At 38.8% G+C, this 14,902-nt stretch overlaps 1 protein-coding gene across 10 annotated transcripts in view; it reads left to right on the top strand.

Annotated features, from left to right (window-relative positions):
- MAST2 (microtubule associated serine/threonine kinase 2) overlaps positions 1-14,902 on the top strand; it is a 187,115-nt gene that overhangs the window by 93,682 nt on the left and 78,531 nt on the right. The window contains exon 1 of one of the 10 annotated variants that reach the window (XM_077182473.1): positions 10,442-10,573. The exons of the other annotated variants lie outside the window; for them this stretch is intronic. Within the exon in view, the coding sequence (XP_077038588.1) occupies positions 10,500-10,573 (74 nt within the window). The 5' untranslated portion in view covers positions 10,442-10,499. Of the gene's footprint in view, positions 1-10,441; positions 10,574-14,902 lie in introns of those variants that run through there. 10 annotated transcript variants of the gene reach the window in all.

Here is a 14,902-nt window from a genome sequence, read left to right on the forward strand (position 1 = left end):
AAGATGGCATAATGTCACTTTTGGAAACAGTGTAGAGCAGCAATTCAAGAATAATGAGAAACAGAACAACTTTTGGATATATCATTATGCATAATGTGAAATGATGAATTTTGAGTAGGTAAGCTTTTGGCAACTGAATTCTAATCTACATCTCACATTGAATGTATGAGTTTCCCAGATTTAATTTCTTTTTTAATGGAAATTTTTCTCCTTATTCCTTTTCCTTTGTACTGGTTATTATTCTTGGGAATCATTTTTCCCATCTAAGAAACTACATGGGAGGGACACACTGTTGATACTTGAAATGTGACAGGCTCAGATAACTTCTTGTGTGTCTTGGGCTGACAGGAAACTGTTTGTTTAATATGGTTGGCAATATTGAGGCATGGTGGCCTGCATGGTATAATTTTTTCATGTGAAGGCATTATGTAAATGCAAAAATCCCTGCATCCTGCCTGGAGCTGCAGTAGCAGAAGAGTTAAACCCTGGGGTTTGGAGCCCGAGGTGTGAATTCTTGTCTCCTTCCAGGCTCACCATTTGGCTGCCCTCCATGGGACCAATTGTAAATCATAACCTGGTGGTTTGACCTGGGAAATTGGAGGCTCCCAGAGGGGAGCTTGTACTTGTGACTTTAGGAGTTGGAGAGCTTTACTGTTTGTTGGCCATTTCACCTATAAACCATACAAGGTTATGGTTCATAACTGCTTTTTCTATATAATCATGTTTGAAGGCTGTGATCTGCTGGTGCACCTGTGTATGAGCTGACTCATTTACTACCCCTGCACTGTTCAGAGTTTGGGATGGTTGGGATAAGTCAGCAACTTCTAGGGAGGAATGAAGAGCTCAGAAGGTTCTTAAGAGACTGTAGTAAATACTGAAGCCTTTCTTTTTCTGTCCTTATCCTCAAATAACAGAGAGTTCCTCAAACGACAGTGGTGTGCTCCTTCCAAGTAGTCTCTCCTTCAAAGACTTTTTGATCTTGAATACAGATACAGAAACAACCAGAGCACTGAAAGATTCCTGGCAAGGGAATAGTTCTGAGAAAGAAATAAAATTCTTAACCCGACAGTCATGTGTTTATTATTGTTGATAGACAGTGCCATGCATTTTCCAAGATTTGTTTTTAATTGGACTATGAGGCAACCAGGTGCTATTTTTAGTTTTAATTTGGAAAATCAGTGAATGTGCAAAGAGGCCTGTTAATGTCCTGTGCTGAAGCACTGATAGTAGAGATGTCCTAACAGTGAGTAGTTGGTGTCACCTTCGTGGCCTGGAGCTGGGGGGAATCAGAGGTTATTTTACAGAGCTGTGTGTGTCAGCCCAGGACTGTTCCTGCCCATGAGCAGAAAGTTCCTTTCCAATGTGTTTCTTTAAAAAATTGCTTTTTGAAGACATGTGTAACAGATTTTATTTAGTTAGATAAACCATTTAGTAGATCAACATTAACATGAAAGCTTAAGGATGGTTTAGTATGTAAAGAAGGAAAGAGAATCTCAGGGTAACTTTTCACCAGTTTTTGGAATGGCATCCCATTTCAGCTATGTTTCCTTATCCTGAGCTATGGTGAACTTTTGTCTCAAATTTATGCTCTTGTTTGAATATTCATAACTACCATGCCAGAGAGCCTGCAGAGCTGCTTCTGCTGTAAATGGACCCACTCATGCTCTCTTTTCTACAGGCTGCATCTGTGCTCCCCTTTTTTTCCAGTATCTCTCTATTCCTGTTTTTGTTCATTCATCTCAAATATGCTTCTTTTAGTGCTCTAAGTTCTCTCTTCCCCTCATTTATCTCCTGAAATTTTGCTACTTTGGCTACTTGTTATTATTCTGTCATTCAATCCCTTGTGTGGTACTTGAGAGCATAATCTTCTAACCTAGTTTACATTACACTGTCATTATGAATTATTAATGTTCTAAAATAAAATCTTCAAACCGTAATCTTTGCTGTGGTGAAAGAGCTCTGTGTGCTTTTGTTTCCTTCCTGTTCTCCCTGTCCTTTCCTTTCTTCAGACCTTTAGGTCTTTAGAGCAGGGATGTTATTGATCCAGCCGTCTGGGAAAGACTTGCTGCACTTAGAATTGCATTGTCACATCTCTGGGCTGAGATGGGCATTTATTATATAAACACTAAAAAAGCTGCTTTTGGAACTAATTCTTTTGATTCTCGTCAAAGACATGCTGCACAAGTAGAAGTGATAATGTATGTTTGGGTTATAGCTTGCCTGAGAAGGTGAATATTATTTTTTGTACTCTTTATTAAAATTTTGTTTTGTTCCTGAGAGTCTCACTTGTATTTGTGAGCAAAGGAGAAATTTAAAATAGCAGAACAGGTCAAGTGATAATTCTCAGCAAATTTTTAGGGCAAAATTTTCCACTGAAAGACAAAAGGTCCCTACTAGCTTTCTTCCACACTTCATTTAATGCAACTGCTTGCCCATTCTGCTTCTGAGAGACTGGAAGATTCCAGAACCGTGAAACGCCCAATTTCCCGAGCGAATCAAGGCACAAATATTGACCAGAAGCGTTCCTTTAAAGCCACGAGTGTCTGCAGTGCCCTCGCAGGGAACTTGCAGTTCCTTTGAGCCAAATGCAGTCGATTGGAGCTGCGCTTGTCTTTGGCATGGAGGAGAGGCCGTGGGGACGTGTCCCGGCCTGCGCCCCACGGCTGAGCGCGCAGCCTCGGCCGCTGCCGGGATGGATCCCGGAGCCGGGACGGGTCCCAGAGCCGGGACCTGCCGCTTCTGCAGCCTCCCCCTCCGCGTCCCCAGCAAGGACAGCCGCAGGCTGGGCCGCAGGACACCGCACTCGCTGCTCTACGTCGTGCTCTTGTGAGTGCCCTGCCTTTGGAGCTGTGCTGGCCCTGCAGGGAGGGCTTGGCGTGCGCACCTCACCTGCGCTCTGCCCGCTGATGTGTTTGCTTAGGAGCCTGTGTGGGGTACTGAGCGCTGTGGCCAGCTGGAAATAGGATTTGCTTTTCTTACCAGCTGCATTTTAGTATGTAGCACAGAAAACAGTTTTCTTAAAAAATATTTTTTAATATTGTATACATTTGTGCTTAAATCTTAATATTTTTTTCCTTTCCTTAATCTATAAAATCTGAATAATGCTACATCTCCTAATAAAAATGTGAAAGAAAAGAAAAGAAAGTGAATACAAGATGGATATTCCTATTTATTAACACTTTCTCTTTTGCTTTATATCTGAGATGGCTTAAAAGGTCATTGGTGAGGTGGGTTATGAAAGTAATTTATTTAAAAACCAAGCAATTTTGTTATATATTTTTGTTTCTAGCTGTATTATTTAGATTTATTTGTGTCATTTTTAATGTTACAGTAGAGTGTAGTAAGATACAGCATTGCAAATGGATAAATTTTGGGTTTAGTATTTATGAATGTTTCTCTGGAGACTGCAGAAATCATTACGAGTTCCATATCTGTCCATTCTGTACTTTATTTCAAAGCTGAGAATTCAGTTTGAGTCAATTTATCTTAATTTATTAAATCTGCTTCTGTGTTCTAACACTTATGTCTCCACTTATATATAGGTAGACACATCAAAGTCATATATAAAATAAATGTCTTCATTCAAGACCTTCTAAATAATATGTATATTTTAGGAAACCTTCGTTTTGTAATGAACCACCTTTGTGGGTTTCTCAGAATTACAGTAGAACAATTGGTATGGTTGTTTAGAACTGTATAGTTATTTAGAGTTGTAGTTATTTAGAAATCTGTGGTCCAGGCTTGTTCTTATGTTGGATCTGTTTGTATGTAATATATTTTTCTGAGGCTCACAACCTGGAGTAGTTTGTTTGTCTAACAGTTGATGATACCTTATTACAGTTTTCCCAGACTTTAAGACTAAAAGCTAAGCTTTTGCTGTGAAGATTCATAATATTCCAGAGGAATGGCTAAAATAGGGGCCAATTTATCTTAAAAATGCATGTCCAAATAAGGATGTAATTCTGCCCTTAAAACTAGATTAACTTTTTCTCCTTTTTTTTTGTGTGTGTGTGTCTACTAACACCCCTGATGTTTCCCAAGCATGGTTTTGATTTCTCATGTCTCTTTTGTACCATGCTTATTTTGTAAAGTCTATTCTTATCCCATGCTCTAACTTCATTAAGAATTTATGCTTGAAAATGTAAAATTCATCCTCTTCGTCTGTTCATTACATTAGCATTCCCCTTGCTCCCAGAATAACTCTTCTTAGCCAACATCCTACAAAATAAGCTTTTTGTCTCAGAAAAACCATGGTAAATGCAAGGGCTTTACAATATCCTTAACATTTCAGCTGAGCCTAAGTGTGTTAACCAGGGAAAGAGGAAACGAGCTGTGGAGTGGAACGTCCTGCACCGGAGATTTGGGTTGGAGCAAACAACCTGAATTAGACTGAGAAACAAATCAGATGCCAGGGCTTGTTTTGGAGTTCAGGCTTGATTTGGTCTTCAGGGTAATACACTGTGAAACAGGTGACAGCTCTCCCTGCTCGCTGCTCACCACGTGTGCCCTGAGCCTGGGGCACCATGGTGATCCTTGGCACGGGCTGCTGCCCTGGGATGTGCTGGGGGTCTGTGGTCCTGCACAGATGAGGGGAACCCTTTTTGCTTTTGTGAGCTGGTAATTGAGAGCTGAGTAACTCAAAGCCCTCTAATTCACTCACTGAAATACAGCTCAGTTCCCTCCCTTTGTTGTTTGCTTTGTTCATTTTACCTTAATGACTTGCCTGTTGTCTTGGTTTAGTTTTAGCCATCCTTTCTTCTTCAGTCCTCACTCCCTATGAAGACACAAAGTCTGCCAGCCACTTTTGCTGCTGCTCTTACCCCAATTTCTCCTTTAGGCTCTGCACTGTAGCTTCTGTGTTAAATGGGGGGGAGGATAACACCTGCTTTTTCAAATCTGCTTTGCTGGCATAGTTTTGTTGGAGTGGTTATGGATGCTGTCTGTCAAGGACTGTGTGTTACAGCTCTTTGGGATATGTACAAACCTCATGCTACAGGAATTAGCAGTAGCCTGGTGGTGTTACTCAAGTACAGGGAGTCAGAGGTGGAAAAACTGCAAAGAGCTGAAGTGCTGTACTTCATCATGGAGAGGCTGCTGCAGGCTGGAGTGGCAGGAGAAGAGATTGTCTTCCTGTCTGCAAATCCAGTTGCACAGTGAATTCATTAAGACTGTATTGCAGGTTAAAAAGGAAGTTTTAAGTGCTTTGGGATAAATAATACATGACAAAGATGAGGAAATGCTATGGTGGCAAGAGGAGGTTCAGTCTGTATTTTTCCTTTGGATAAATTTTGGCTGGTGAAGAGGAGGAAGAACCTTTGGAGGAAGATGTTTGGGCTACAGCAGCACTCTGTGATGCTGTGTTTTTTACAAGTGCTACTGAATGTCCTTAACTACATTTTGGATAAAGCGTTAGAAGACTTCTGTGTAAACAGGAAGTGACATTTTCAGATCTGATATTCAGTATTGTTGTTTTTCAAATAACATTTCTCAATTTTTATGGCATTTGAATCACATATGGAGGTTACATTTGATTAAATTGGACAACTGACATTTGAATCACACATGAAGAAGGCTGGGCTAGGGAAAGAATGCAAGATCCAGTAACTTATTTAAAGAGGATAATTGACCTTTCCATGGCATCTGAACCCAATTGTCAAGTCTGTGAGTTTGAAATCATGTTAAGCTTATGTTATATTGGAGTAGCTGGACATCTTACTAGTGTTACTTGGGAAGGATAGTGTTGCATGGAACATGAACATACTAATAAGTGATATTTTTGTAAATAAAAATACAGAGAAGGAATATTTATTAAATATCCATAGGAGTTGGGGCACAATTAACTTGGTATTTTAGCACTGCTCACTTATCACTTATTTAGTAGTGTCTTCACTTAAAAGATTGTGATGATGGAGCTGTAGTTGGCGTCCTCTATATCTGAGTGAGTACAATTTTATGAGTTGTTTTAGACTGAAATCAGAGCAGTTACTTGTGCTTAACTGTGCAGTGATATTGTAGTGCATTAGATAGCATTTCAGGCTGTCCTCTAGGATGGCAACCCCTGTTAGTTCAGTAACTGTGCCCAATTAAAGTTACATGAGGAGCTGGCAGCTTCCATGCAGGTGCAGTGCCTGAGAGCTGCTTCAGTGAATGTTTCTGATCCTTTGAATCATTAACTAGTGCAATCACTAGGCTGTTCCCTGCATAGGAAATACACATCAGAGGGAAGTTTAGTTGTTCTTCACCCCCAAAACCTTTGGCCACAGCTGTTTGTCGAATCTCACACAGATATGTCTTTGGGAGCCCTTTTATACAGAGGTAGCGGCTGAAATCCTTGGGAGCCACTGTAGTAAAAGACTATGGCTCTTTAGATCTTGGGTGGTGGCTTGGTGATTTCTGCCCCAAAAGGGAGAAATCTGTGGTTTTGTAACTTAGTAAACGATAGGAAAGTGAAGTTTGAAGATACATCCAATCTAATGTTTTCTGTCAGACTGTTGCTTAGGAGTCTCGCGATTGCAGGCGGCTCAAAGACAGTCTGTTCTTCACTTGCTTAGGTCACTGTTCAAATAATAATGATGCCCCAAATAGCTCAACACACATCTCCCATGTAATTTTTTTTTTAAAGGAACCATCCTTTTTGTTTTTTTAAAGCATAAATGAAGAACTTTTTCCTTTCCCTCTATTGCAAGACCAGTTTTCTGCTGGGGTTTTTACACCTTGCACGCTTTTCAGTGGACGGTGACACAGAGTAGGTATCTTCACCTGTGTTAACTTATGCTTACTTATAATGGAATAATTTTCTGGGCTCGTTGGGCATACAATTTAAAGTTTAAAATCAGTCAATATGCTCTTTATAGAGATGGAGTGTATCTACTTATTTTGTGACTTCTCCAAAGAATTTGGCTTTGCTAGCAAAATGGTTTTAATTTCTGGTTATTTCTAGTGAATAATTTGTGTATTTCAGTCTAATGACAGTTTAAAAAAGTTATGTCCCCAAGTATCATGTTTTTACGTGAAGCTTAATATAATGTAAGCATGCAAGTGATGGTGTAATTAGCAAGAGGTATGTTTTTCCCAATGGCATTTCAACTGGTTTCCATTGTAAGTTTTCCTTTACCACAGTGTAACTTGTGAAATTCATCTTAATTTGAAAACTACTGCACTATTTCATGGTTCATCCTGGTTTAAGTGTTTAAAAATATAATCAGTACTTTGTGGAAACTTTTCCTGATACATAGTCAACTTAAAATGTAGTCAGTCACAGGAGTTTTGATCTTTGGGATATTCTTTTTCAAAATTACCTCATTGATCTGCTTGGTACTGCTTCAGACTTTTCAGGGAGTTCAGCTTACTTCTAAAATGACAGATTTTATTTAAAAGATGATGATCTTATACCAAGGAAATTTATTTAATGATAAATGTAGCTGCTATAAAAAAGTCCAGAAAGCAATGGGTTTCATGTGGACTGTTTGCCTAATTGCATTCTCATTTAATGTCAGGCTTAATTAATGTCCTGCGTTGGTAATGGTAAAGATGAGAAATAGGGAAAGTCGTTGACACTGACTATTTATAACTGTCCAGTGGATGCAGTGTCATTAGGAGGGCTCTGGAAACTGTACATTTGGTTGACAGAGAAATACTCCATCATCACAGGAGCTGCTGAAATGTTCTGCAGGTGGTCTTTTCAGAGGACAAGTTGGGCATAAAGAAGGGAGGGTGCATTAAGAAGATTGATGGAGACGAAATATCCTGAAAGGCGAGTGAGAGAATGTTGTAAAGGAAGAGGTTTCTTCAGGCTTGGAATAATTCAGGGCCTGGAATTCACAAAGAGATGTTAATGTTATTATGAGTTAAATAAAATAGAAAACTCATCTTGTAACCTATTTGTGTGAGTGTGTTGTTGACATATTCTCTCATATACAGATATGATTGTATATGTTTGAATCAGTGGGAAGTTTCTGGTCCAAATTTTCCAAAATGTTTTGCTGATTGTGCAGAGACAGTAAGGCAGTTCCTTCAAAGGATTTCATTTGTCATTGTAGGTGTGAGAAAATCCTTATCCTTCCTATATTTGTCTCTACTAAAGACAATTCTGCATATGTTGACACTGTCATATTTTAAGACATGACTCATTTTAAAAGCTTTTTGACAGTTTGTGTTCTTCTGTTTTTCTAACAAGAACACTTCATCTCCAAGTGTGGTGTCTTCCCATTTTTTTTTGGATTCTCTGAATTTCTTGGGAATCTCTGGGTCCCAAAAGGAGCACTTTGTAGGTGCTGATTTGCAGGATTAGAGTCTGTGACTTCCATGTGGAACAAGCATTTTGAAAAGCAGGAATATAAAGTGTTAAAAGAAATTTCTGCTGGTTTTGAACCAGTGTTATGTAATTCTCAAAGTGCTTTTTGCAGTTCTTGGGTAAAAGCTCAGCAGAATTGTGTTAAATAGCAAGATGGGTGAATGGATGAGTTTCTGATGATAGCAAACACCCCATCCCCTTCCCTGCTTGGGGTGCCCTGTGTTCCCCAGGAGCAGCAGAGGGTGGACAGGGTTTAGCTGGATTAACATTGCTGTAGGGCTGTCAGTCACTGATGCCCATGGAGAAATGTTCTCCTAAAATGGCTTCTCCTTTTTGTGTCCTTCCTGCAAGAGATGTGAAAGTGCTGCTGCTGAGCACAGTGATAATGAATGCTATGTCTTCAACAACTGAGTTTTGAATCATTTTTGTAAAAAGCGTGACTAATACAGATTTAGGGGTGTTAGCTGATTGTGATCTTATTTGCTAACTATGAGCAGTCAGGAATTTATTTCTACTGTGATAGGTTTATTTTGTTAGTTAACTGAACACTTTTATTCCACCATTATTGCTCATGAATTTCAATTCATGTTTTAGCTGACAGAGTAAAATTTTCATACCTTTTCAAAACCAGGGTTTATTGGAATTGGAAGGTCACATAATATCCTGAATATAATTCCAAAAGGCTAGTGTTCAGTTTCTACTTGGTTGCTATATGATATTATGGGGACACAAAAATGAGTGTGTTTATTCTTTCTCATCAGTAGGAGACAGTGGCAGAGTTTGGTTCACTTGTACTCTAAATTAACTTTGTGAAATCAAACCACTATGTGATGTAGATTAACTTTGTAAAAATGTTTAAAACCACTAGAAAAGACAATTGTGTTATGTAGAGTCTAAAACTCCCATTTGACTGTTTGGAATTCCAGATGGAAGGGAATACTTTGCTCAATCAGACACTGTGATTCCTGATTAATGTATATATTAAAAATATGTAATTATTTAATGGAAAATTATGAAGACCATCTAATTCTTCCATGAGATTCTTAAAGCTGAAGTGAATCTAGTGGGATTTCTTTCTCCCAGACATTTTTGTGTATTTTTTTAGGGCTGTATTGTGCTTGGAAGGCTGTGCCAGCTGTTGATTGTCATCTTTCTCATGACTGTGATAAAAAGCCACTCAAGAAGGCTGAAATATGAGAACGTCATTAGCTTTCTTACTGGCAGAAGTGCTTAAAGAAGCCACAATAAAAAGAAAATAGATTGCATACTGAAATTAAAAAAAAAAAAAAAAAAAAGGCAGCTCCAGTGAGGTTTTGTTTAGACCCCAGAAAAGGCATAAACATGGCAAGAGGGTCCTACAGGCTTGAAGGGGAATAGTGAACTTGTGGTTAATGTGCAATGAGGGTGTGTGGGAAACCTCTGATGTGCATCACACGAGTCCTGCTTGTGTTTTGTTGTCAAAATTCAGCTGGTTGAGTTGTTTTTGGGCACCAGGTGCCACGTAGGAGTTTATGTTTACTGTGACTGACGTGGATCTGGTGTGGCTGACTTCAGGGGGAGAATGGATTTCTGTTTTTAAACTGATCTTAGGAGGCATTAGAAGCTTTTTTTTTTTTTTAATTAAAAATTCACTTGGAAGATGAAAGATGGGATTTGTTTAAAGGTAGAAGATTAATTAAGAATAATAAGCAAAATGCCCCATATGTGACTCATGTAGTTAGGAAAAGAAGAGCCACCATGTCAGAATAAAAACACAAACTAGGCAGACAGTGGTGCTTTCTGTGCAGACACAGCTTAAACCCCCTTGTGTTATTCAGGATTGCAAACAGTGCCCAGTTACGATTTTGAAAATACTGAAAATATTTTGCTTGTAATTAGATGAACACAGAGAGATGTATAGAAAGCATGTATGCTGTGTATTCAGCAAACTCCAGGTTTAAAGTGCATTAGGAAGAGAATAAATATCTCGTTTTGCACTGCCTCCTAAGGTGGAGGGAGGGAGGCAGGGATGGAGCAGGGAGAAAACAGAGGCAGTGGAAACAGCAGCAATATGTACGCTTGCCTGCCTGTCTCACATTAATGGAACAGCTTGCAAGGTCTACAGGGAATTTGCATTGGCTCTGTCACTGGTATTATTTAGTTCCTTATTTATTGCTAGTGGCTTGATTGTGCTGTATTTTCCCAGCAATGAAAGCTTTTAAAGATCATGTCTGACTCCTTTTGGACAGTGCTGTCCAATTTCTCTCTGCCTGCTACCAGCATGTTGAGACGATCCAAAAGGTAATCTAAGGATTTTGTGAGTTATTCTTACGATGTTTTTCTAAGCTACTTGTTTTAATACTGTTTAATCTTGCCTTTTTTCCTGTTTTAACAGATTGAATCATATTCCTAGTATGTTAGATATGATTTCTTAATTTCTGAATGATTTGTAATTGTATTCATTGTAAAAATCATACTGTGCAGATCCACCGTTCGTTCTTTTTAAAGGTATTTATTTAAAGGCATTGTTCCTTCTAATACTATGTGAATATGATAAGGGGTTTGTTTCTGCAAAATGATGGATAGATGCTTACTGGAAGGAAGCTGCTTTATTATTTGAAGTAGCAAAACAGTATTATGTTGAAATAGGCGGCACCATGAAAGACTTGCAAATATTTTGACTTATAGCACTTACGGTCTTCACAGAGATATGCATAACCTTAAATTTTAAATAATGCCTAATACATTTAGCATCTTTCTTCTTATTTTAGATGTGAATATGTTAATGTAGCAGTTAATAGGATGAATGTTTGCATTTACCTTGTTCTCTGGATTTTGATAAAATCCCATTGAAGTGTGTGAACTAATGAATGGTATCGGATCTGATGCTGTACAGGGTTGTCCCTTCAAGACTGGGAAATATCAACATAATTATCGCTCATCAGGTGCTCTGTGGAGCTTAGCATTTGTAGCCTGAAAACTTACTGGGAAGACTGGTAGGTAGCTAATCTGACCAAAGCAGTATATTCAGATTTATGAGTAAACAGTTGCAGCTGGCACCAGAATTTCGCAGCAGCTGGTTTGTTGATACAGTTAATAATCTGTGTAAGACTCAGAATATAAGCTTTGGTTTAGGCTAAGGGTGAATTTTGTTCACCAGCTATCAGAAATTATATTAACCTTTTTTAGAGGATTAGCTTCTTACCAACTAATATTTCGGGGGACTCTTTAATTTTTGTTATTATTCCACATTTGTGATTAAAATTTTATTGAGGTTGTGTTCTGTGCTGCCACTGGCTTTTAGAAATCTTAGTGGCAATGAAGAAATATTTTGTAAATAAATAGGGATCTTAGTTGCCAGGAATTTCATTAGCAATGTTATTATTTTCAAAACTGTTGCCTTCAGCCTGTTTTTTAAAGTAAAAGAGCTCCTTGAGATTCAGGTTGTGTGTTGATGTCTCTGCTCCAAGCAGTAACTTTCACATCCATTGAGCAGTTGTAGGAGTGGTTTCATAGAGTGACAGAAGTGACAAAGATAAAGCTTCATATTTTCTTACAGATTTCTTGAATTTGGCTGGGGAGAGGAAAGGGAGGCAAATAATTCTCCTGTGCCTCCATTTCCACAGGCTAAGGTAGGTTGGACTTGGCTTTCAGGTGCTCTTGGCCACCAAGCTGTGAGATGGGAGCAGCCTGGTGTAACGAGCCCGGGCTCACTATGGGAGCCAGGGGAGCTGGGCAGAGCCAGGAGCACGGGAGCTGCTTTAGGGCACGTGAGCAGGGAGGACACCTGTGCATAAGGAGATAACCTGTGTTAGACCTGCAGATTCTGGATCCTTTCATACTGCTGCTTGCACAACTTTGGTGTCCTGAAGCTCTTCCATTCCAGATGGTGTCTTAAAGGTAGTATTTTGTGAAAATTCAGCAATAATAGTCTTCCAAAGAGAGTAGACACCCACAGTGTCTCACAAAACAAAAATAAACCTTCCTTGTTTTTCAATATCTTGTTAGTGTGCCAATTTGAATTTAAAATTACACATCAAGGTCAGAAACAATTTGAGAGATACTAACAAGGTTTCAGGTGTGATATTTTGTCAGAAAACTCCTAGTCAAAATTTTCAATTCCATTTATTGTTAGTAGTTGAAGTACAAAAAGAAAGAAATTGATCTGTAAATCCGCTGAGCATCTTAATGGAAAAGGGATGACTTTTTATTGATTTAATCACATAAACGAGTATTAGGTATTTCAAAATGATCAAACAGCACCATGAGTATTCAGAGCAGAGAGCTGCTGCACGAAGTCATGTGGTGGAAATCCTATTTTGCACAGGATGGAAACTGCAGCCTTCAGCCAGCCTCAGAAATGAAATATTTGAGCATGTGTGACAGTTTGCTGGGAATATCACCTTCTGCCGAGCCAGGCTGGCAGCCTGCCAGCTCTTTGCCTGCCTCTTGGGGGAGATGGGTGGGCAGGTTGGGCTGGTCTGAGGAGTATTGTGATAAATCACTGTAATAATGTGATTCTTGCCAGGGTATCCATCCTGAAATCCCATGTCCACGTATGCACTGACTGCTCCTGAGAGTTTCTGGGCTGTGAAGAGTGGTCACTGCACATGGAGTGTGTTGCAATGCCATGACCTGGGTGTTTTTTTTGTGCTAATGTTCTCAGGATTGTGGCATCTGGGCACTAGGAATGGAGTAGTGTATCACTAAATAAATAAATAAATAAATATTTTTGAGTTTTAATTGGCCCCCTTTCCAAGCACAATGTTTGCTTTGTGCACTTCCTTTAAAAATTATGATTTCAATTTAAATTTCTCCTGTAACTTTGCAATCTTGGTCATGTTTAACAGTAGAGAATTTTTTACTGTGACAAGTATTTGATACAGTTTTCCCCTATTCAGTTTGTAAAACTTCTGTACAGTCCCGTTGCATTAGTGATAGCTTGTGTGCTCTTAATTCAGGGCTTCTCCTCCTTGGTTTTCTCTCAGTTTTAATTTGGTTTCACATTGCAAGAAAGGGTTACTTGTGGTATTCTGACTACTGAGCTATGGCACATTTCTCTATAATGGCCTCTGATATGTACTAAAAATCCTAGAGGGCTTGACTCCCATATGGCTTCTCCTGCATTAGGAGGCAAATGGGGAGGACTCCTCTTTCTGCTCGGTGCATTTTGTGGAAATGAGCTCTCCGTGCAGCTGGTGGGATCCTCGCCGCAGCTAATGGCTCTGGAAAAGTGAACCATCTGCTGCTCTGGTCAAAGTGGCTGCCTTCTTTCTTCTCCTGCCTATTCCCAGAAGGATAGAGAAAGTCAAGAGCAAACTGTAAATACATAAGTTTCTCATGGGAGGGGTGACATAAACATAAATCACATTTACCTGTCAAACTGGTTCTGTATAAATATTTATGAGTTTAAACTATAGGAGAAATATGAGAACTCCTCAAAGGGTTCAAAGGGCATGTGGGGCTGGTATTCTGATATCAGCTCTACTGAGGCATTGCCGATTGAAATTGGATTATGGAAAGATAAAGCATAATTCTAACTTATTTAAATTAAATGTCTCTGCATTTAAGTCCTTTTGTTTCTTTACACTTTGGGTGTATCTTGAATATACTCTTGCAATTTGATATTAACAGCATTGTAGAATTGTGCAAGTGTTTGTTGGTCTTGTAAAACTGACTTAGAATGCTGATTTCTAATGTTTCCTCATTTTTTCATTTTAATCCTCTCTGGGTGGAGCAGGCTGTGACTGTGGGTTTTAACGATTTCACTTTTGCTTAGTGACTTTCTATTTGCAAAGTTAAGATGGGAGATTTGTGTGTTGAAGTGACTTGAAAGATAATTCTGGAAGATGAAAAAAGGTGGATTTCTGTGAGGAAGGACATCTTGGATTTGTATCCACAATTGCCATTGATGCTTTAATGCTCTTTCCTCTTCTCCTTTTAATGAAAGGGCTGTAGTGATACAAAAATTGCTTAAAATCACAAGAATTAACTGCTTGTAAAGTGTAAAGCAATCTTTAAGTAGCAAAACACCTCTAAGATCAATGATTCTGTAGAAGTTATTGTATTTCATACAAACAGTTCCTTGGTAACTGAGGAAAATGGTATTCATTATTGAAATAGTCACAAAGAGTAAGAGAACCCACCTTTCACTGGGATGTAGATGGGTGAATGGCAATAATCAGGTGGCCAAGAACACATAAATGGTGCTTTCTGAGACATTGGTGTTTTTCTGGTAACTTTTCAGTTGCCATAACAGGACCACCTTAGACAGTGAGTCCATACATTTCCCCCCCAAATCTATTCAGTGTCTTTTTTATGCTGATTCATCTAGATTGACATTAAAAGCTGTGTGTCAGAAGGATGCCACCTCCTCCATATATACATTGTCACTTTGAAGAAAAACAATTAGTTTGATGCTAGCAGAATACTTACTTTTTTGTGGTAACATAAAGCTAGCATTAAAAATGTGAGTCTATACTATAATTAACTTTAAAGTGACAGCTGTCTCACCACACATTTCCTTGCTTAAATGAATAACATAAGAAATATTTCCCTTATGTTAGGAAGGATAGGAAAGACCTGGAAATCTGATGCTTTTGATAACACTTAGCTCAATTCTTTTTGCCT

Source organism: Agelaius phoeniceus, chromosome 8 (genome assembly GCF_051311805.1).
Source record: "Agelaius phoeniceus isolate bAgePho1 chromosome 8, bAgePho1.hap1, whole genome shotgun sequence".
Lineage (NCBI taxonomy): Eukaryota > Metazoa > Chordata > Aves > Passeriformes > Icteridae > Agelaius > Agelaius phoeniceus.